The sequence below is a fragment of the Malus domestica genome, chromosome 05 (genome assembly GCF_042453785.1).
Source record: "Malus domestica chromosome 05, GDT2T_hap1".
NCBI lineage: Eukaryota > Viridiplantae > Streptophyta > Magnoliopsida > Rosales > Rosaceae > Malus > Malus domestica.
Genome location: NC_091665.1, coordinates 3208063 through 3214753, shown reverse-complemented (window position 1 = coordinate 3214753; position 6691 = coordinate 3208063). Strand labels below are relative to the sequence as shown.

General features: G+C 35.6%; 1 protein-coding gene, 1 long non-coding RNA gene and 1 other non-coding gene across 3 annotated transcripts; all 3 read left to right on the top strand.

The window, feature by feature from the left end:
- The first annotated feature begins 1609 nt into the window (after nt 1-1609).
- On the top strand, nt 1610-4988 carry LOC139196331 (serine carboxypeptidase-like 42). Its single transcript, XM_070822105.1, has 10 exons — nt 1610-2311; nt 2745-2852; nt 2965-3057; nt 3195-3287; nt 3478-3563; nt 3663-3941; nt 4068-4201; nt 4309-4401; nt 4498-4615; nt 4711-4988. The coding sequence occupies exons 1-10, from the start codon at nt 2059-2061 to the stop codon at nt 4876-4878; spliced, it is 1425 nt and encodes a 474-aa protein (XP_070678206.1). The 5' UTR covers nt 1610-2058; the 3' UTR covers nt 4879-4988.
- Nucleotides 4989-5247: 259 nt separating this feature from the next.
- On the top strand, nt 5248-5457 carry LOC139196656 (small nucleolar RNA U3). The gene has a single exon (XR_011581753.1). It is a non-coding gene; the product is annotated as a small nucleolar RNA U3 (small nucleolar RNA).
- LOC139196332 (uncharacterized) lies at nt 5320-5776 on the top strand. The gene is made up of 2 exons (XR_011581154.1): nt 5320-5454; nt 5609-5776. It is a non-coding gene; the product is annotated as an uncharacterized lncRNA (long non-coding RNA).
- The last annotated feature ends 915 nt before the right edge of the window (nt 5777-6691 follow it).

Here is a 6691-nt window from a genome sequence, read left to right as displayed (position 1 = left end):
AAATGGATCCGGATAGGATCCAAGCCTATTTTTCAATGAATAAAGATATTCGTGTGGCCGCAGAGTAAAGTAGTAAAGTAAGCTGCAGAGTGACCTTGAGGGAGAGTAAACTGTTTGACATTTGAGGACGGCTATGTTGTCTTATTTCCATGCTTATTTAAAAAAAAAAAAAAAACTCAACATGATCTTTTTGTCCGAAAAATATTTTCTCCGGATCTCTTTCACCAAAACTATCAGATTAAATGATTTGAACCTTTGAAATTTCATCTAATGATAAAAAATTATTATAGTTTTTAAGAGATCAAAACAGGTGGGCCGTTGGATAAAATTTCAAAGGTCCGGATCACTTAATTCGATGGTCTTGGTGGAAGAGATCCGGAGAGGATCTCTTTCCGGGTCCCTTTTTGTCCATCGAAATCTTGTTTTCCACTTCCTCCTCGTGATTAAGAATAATGCTAAGAGCATCTCCACCCGTTACTGGAAAGTAATTGTTGCTTTTGTTTTTACTTTCTTTTACCAACCGGTGAAGATTTTCTAAGGACGCTCTCTCTAAAAGAAAACTTTTCATGGGCTACCACCTTATGTTATTGTTACATTGTTTTATAATGTTACCTTTATGATAGGATGAGAAGTTATCACCTACTTTAACTATTTTGGGTCAAGCTGTACCTTCATTTGAGAAAACCATAAATGGGGTTCATAAAAGATTGGATACAATGTATTATTACAAATTTCATATAACCAGATACAACAAATCATTTGAAATCCATAGTATTTTTTCACATATAATTAAATTTTTGTACATTCATTGCACTTCCAATTTCATCCTTCTTAAGAAATTTGTAAATTTACTAGTTGAGTTGTAACTGATGTAACTGATGCATTTTGGGTCTAGATCCTCATCCTTCTTCGTTATATTAGTCTAAAGTATCGATTGTACCCAAAAAAATGATGCAAAAGTTTTGTCATAACTACATATGAAAAATACTTGACTCTTATACATAATATGAATCATTCTTCTCTAATATAAATTATAATTGCAAGAAGTGGATGCTCTCGTATTTTGAGTATTCTTCCTCACCTCATTGTGTCTTAAGTTCAAACTCTCTCTCTACCATTCCTTAGTGATTATTAGCTTAAGTCCAGTATTACATTTTCTCTACTTTTATTTTTTTATACTCATTTTACATTTTTTTAATTCAAAGATAAATTAAAATAATGTAATTTCATGCATCTTCTAATTCCAATAAATCTACCTAATTTCTTCTAACAAAAATTAATATACCAAGATAAATTCATTTGCAGAACATACGGCCCGAACTAAAAGATAGTAAAACATAATATATCTACAAACAAAACATATTAATCTGTGATACAGGTTGATTATAAAAAGAATTTGTCATATATAGTTGATTATAAAAATTTAAAATAAAATCTATAAATGGTGTTTAGAACAAGAAGAAAAACACTAAATAACAAAGAAAAAAAAAAGAAAAAAAGAAAAGAAATGCCAATGCGACTATTACTATGTATGCCAATAATTTCCACTTCCCTCCCCAACGTCTATCTCTCTCTCTGTAAAAAACTCTTATAAGGATGACTGCAACTCCCGCAAAGCACAGTAAAAAACCCAACTCTGCTTTCTCTGCACCTTCCTTAACGTCTCTTTCTTTCCATTCGATTCTTGAGAGGCTGCATTTATGCATTATTCTTACCGGTCATACCAAATCCTAGAGCTGGCATTTACCATTAATTATATTTATCCACACACACGCCTTTCTGTTAAAGCAGCCTAGATTTCACGTCTGCAGCTATAATTTGAAGTTTTTTCTTTAAAGATAAGCCTATATTTCTATTTGGGCCCCCTTTTTTGTCTCATTTTCAGAAAAAAGAAAAAAAAAAAAAACATGCTTTGAGTGAGTGGGGCTGTATAAATGTATATGTGTAGGCAAGTGTCATCATACAGATTATAATACACACACACACATTGTGTAAGAGTGAATTGCCTAGGAATTGAAAAAGGGGTGGAATTTCTGAGGTATTTTGGGATTTCAGGAGATGGGTAGGTGTTGGTTTAGTGGGGTTCTGACTGTGTTGTTGGGGTGTGAGTGGTTGTTGCTGCTGGGTGCAGTGGAGGGATACCCAGCAGAGGATCTGGTAGTGAGTCTGCCTGGTCAGCCAAGTGTTGGGTTCAAACAGTATGCTGGGTCTGTTGATGTGGATGTGAAAGCTGGGAGGAGTTTGTTTTACTACTTCGTTGAAGCAGATAAGCAGCCTGACAAGAAGCCCCTCACTCTTTGGCTCAATGGAGGTAAACTCTCACCCTTTTCTGGGTTTCTTGAAAGCAAATTGCAAACATTAGTTAAACTCTGCCGTTTAATTCATAGGTGTATTTAACAGATATTTTCATGTTATTTATGATGAATTCTTCAAATTATGTTTATGTATACATATTTATATAGGGTGTGCATAAAAGCTTTCGGTAATCCTTTATATTCAGTTCGATCTTTTTATCAAATCTGCTGCAGTTTTTTATTTGTAGGATATTTTTGCATTTGTTGTAACCAACTTGAATTTGGTTGCTTGTTAAAAGAACTTGTTATGTATGCCATATTACTATACCATACCCTTTTCTGCAGAATGAAATGTTATCTCAATGTTTGTGGGTTTTACAATTGTTCTTGAAAGTGAGGATCTTAAACACCGAATAGTTGATAACATCGGATGATTAACTTTGTGTTCAGGTCCGGGGTGTTCTTCCATCGGCGGAGGTGCCTTTACGGAGTTGGGTCCATTTTATCCAACAGGTGATGGTAGAGGCCTCCGAAGAAATAAAATGTCATGGAACAGAGGTATGTCCGGGTAGAACATGTGAAATTTTTTTTTTCTTCTCCGCGAGTGTCTCTGTGCAGCTGTTAACTGGAATCATAACTAAATAGTGTACCATTTGTTTATTTCTTGTAGCATCAAATCTCCTTTTTGTTGAGTCTCCTGCTGGAGTAGGATGGTCATACTCGAATACTAGTTCAGATTATAACTCTGGGGATGCCTCAACTGGTATAGTGAACAGCTAATTGCGCTTTCCTTTCTTTACACTGATTCAAGGGTGTGCTTATTCTAGATGTTTGCTTTTGGTTGATGAAACCTGTCAACCAAGCTTAACAACTTTTTTCATTGTCATTTGATTTTGGCAGCAAGAGATATGCACGCATTCTTGCTGAAATGGTATGAGAAGTTTCCAACTTTCAGATCCCGAGAGTTGTTTCTTACCGGAGAAAGCTATGCAGGTCTGCAAAGTCTGATATATTTTCAATTCTATAATCTAGTACTAGTAAATGGAACTCTTACAATATATTCAAACCTTTACTAAATATTAACCATTGCAGTTACGATTTTAGTTTTTACTCTTTCCCACATCTCCTGTCTACGAATTATCATTTTGAAACGGTTCTTACCATCTGTACTTTTTATGTACAGGGCACTACATACCGCAATTGGCCATTGCCATATTAGACCATAATAAACAATCTACTGGTTTCAAGTTCAATCTCAAAGGGGTTGCTGTAAGAAGACCTCACATATTTTTTGGACTCCTCGCCTTCATCTCTCTATATAGTTGTCAATTCCCTTTTTTTTAACTTTTCTTATTTGTTATCTTGCAGATTGGGAACCCACTGCTGAGACTTGATCGTGATGCTCCGGCATCATATGAATACTTTTGGTCTCATGGAATGATTTCTGATGAAATTGGCCTTACTATCATGAATGAATGCGATTTTGACGATTATGTCTTTGCAAATACTCACAATTTAAGCCTTGAATGCAACAAAGCAATATCTCAAGCAAATCAAATAGTTGGTTATTACATAGACAATTACGATGTGATTCTTGATGTTTGTTATCCATCTATAGTGGAGCAAGAGTTGAGACTGCGGAAAATGGTATTCTCTATACTTCTTCTTTCTTTTGTTTAATATCTGTTTTCTTTTTCTTCTTTCATTCACATTTCATGCAACTTGTCGTTTCATTGTTTCAACGAGTTTTTCCTCCACTCCCGTTTTCTGCAGGCTACTAAGATAAGTGTTGGAGTTGATGTATGTATGACATATGAAAGAAGTTTTTATTTGAACCTTCCTGAAGTTCAGAAAGCCCTTCATGCAAATCGTACAAACTTGCCTTATACTTGGAGTATGTGCAGTCGGTAAGTGAATAAAACCTTTCTTATGCTTTGGTAGAATTTGATGACTTATCTTTAGTCTATCCTCGCATCTGTCATATGACTGATCTTCTCGTCTTTGTATTGTACAGCGTTCTTAATTACAGCAATACTGATGAAAACATCAACATCCTTCCCTTGCTCACAAGGATAGTTCAAAATCATATTCCCGTTTGGGTTTTCAGGTAATTCGTCATGCTAATGTGTACAGGAGCTAAGTTGAATAGTACATACTCTAATTTTTAGTGATGCTACATAACATGATTATCAACCAAATGCAGTGGGGATCAAGATTCTGTTGTACCATTACTTGGCTCCCGGACACTGATACGTGAACTAGCACATGACCTAAAGTTCCCGATAACTGTCCCATACGGAGCTTGGTTTCACAAAGGCCAGGTGCTTATGCACTTCCCTTAGTAATTCTATTCAAATTTGAATGTCCGTCTCTCTTCAACATTGCTTATGAATATCTGTACGTGTTTTATGAATAGGTGGGCGGTTGGGCTACAGAGTACGGAAATCTGTTGACGTTTGCCACAGTAAGGGGCGCTGCTCATATGGTCCCCTATGCTCAACCTTCAAGAGCTTTGCACCTCTTCAGTTCATTTGTTCATGGTCGAAGACTGCCCAACACAACGCTTCCTTCCATTTATGAGTAAACAAGTTATGGGAATTGGTACAATGTAGTGGTAGAAGCTACCAGTTTCAGAAGTTCATTTCATTAGCGCAAGGGCAATAAAGAAAGTTGATTTGTTTTTGGCAAGAGCACGGTTTTCAGAGAAACCACCAGGAAGGCTCAGTTTTCAGAGAAACTTTATACAAACGTACAAGCAATCTACAAACACAATTAATCATGTTTTAACTTTAAACAATCATCCAAAGCAATGACACAACTTTTCTGTTGTTTAAATATCTAGATAGCAGTTTGTTCAAGCTTGAAAAGTAATTGAACAAACAAGAGAGAAAGCGGATCGACCGCGTCCAAGATAGTATAGCTGTTCATATACCCGAACAAAGAATAGAAGTTCACCAGCTTACTTGAACAGGATCTGTTCTATAGGATCGTGCCTCTGTATCCTTGATTTCTAAGGAGACAGGAACCCCAATTTGGTGGATGAATAATGACCGTGCGATCAGAGCGTGAATAACAGTTTCTGGTTCCTTGGTTCCATGAAGCAGTAGATGATCGTTCTCAGCCAGTTTCTGTCTGGGGTGGTCGCACGGTAGTCTGACAGGTTCCTTTTTTTTTTTTCCTTTTCTTTTCCCCTCTCTTTAACGTTCGTTTTTGGTTTATTTCACCAGCTCACCCACGGATATCAATTATTTCTTCTTTCGATTTTAATATTGATTTTTCATTTCTGCTGACTAAAGATAGAAAGAAAATCGCAGGATTGATAGATAAAAAATGTAGGACTGTGTTCAGGAGCGGATTCACATAGGAACCGGTGGGCTTGGGACCCTTCAAATGCTGGGAGAAGCTCCTATTGATCAACCACACAGAGGGTTTTAAGTACCTGACCATTTCGTGTTTTTTTTTTTTTTTTTTTTTTTTTTTTTTTTTTTTTACTACATCGATTTTTTTTATACTAAGGTACGGCAAAGCTACAATGAGAAGACTATTTCGCTTTTAATTTCGTGTTTTCATTTTTTTTTTCTTACTAGATATTTCATGTTCCTTGAACACTGTAAATTTTAATTGTACTCATAATTGAACCTGGTTCCTCCTTTTTTGTTATTTCATTTGAAGCTGCGGCATTGTAGTTGTTTTCTGGTGCTTTTGCTTCCTTTACTCTTCCTCGAAAATGAAAGACTCTGCCTGACTGCCTCGTTCTTTTTCATCTTTGAAGCAACAAAAAGGGGTTTGATATAATGATTGGTTGCATTCAGAAAGAAAAAGTTTCACTCTTTCTTTTATAGCAACTCCATCGTTGCAAAGGCCTATAGGGCAACTCACTATTGAATAGCCTCAAGTGAACAGTAACTGCCTTTAATGAACAGTAATAGTCTTTTGCATCTCCATCCCTAAATTGAATAGCCATGACAATAAACAATAAAATATTAGTATTTTTTTATTTTATAAAATAATACAAAATAATTTTATTTATAATTTCATATAGGATTTTTAATCAATCTCATTGTACTACGTGTCATTAAATAAGAAATTACAATCCAAAGTACTTGAGAAAATATAAAATTATGATGTAAGTGGGAAGATAATGATAACATATTTATAGAAAAAATTAAATCAATTTTTTTTACTCCATCATTTCTTTTACTTTGACCGGTTCCCTCACCTAGCCTTCTCTCTACCGACGCAACCCTTCTCCCTCATTTCTGAAACCTCTCTCTTTCTCTTTAATCTCTCGACACTCTCATTCTCTTTCTACAGCTCCGAGAGCTCTCATCCTTCATCTTCTTCGAAACCGAAGCAAATCAAACTAACAAACTCTGAAATCTCAATCCCTTAGATGA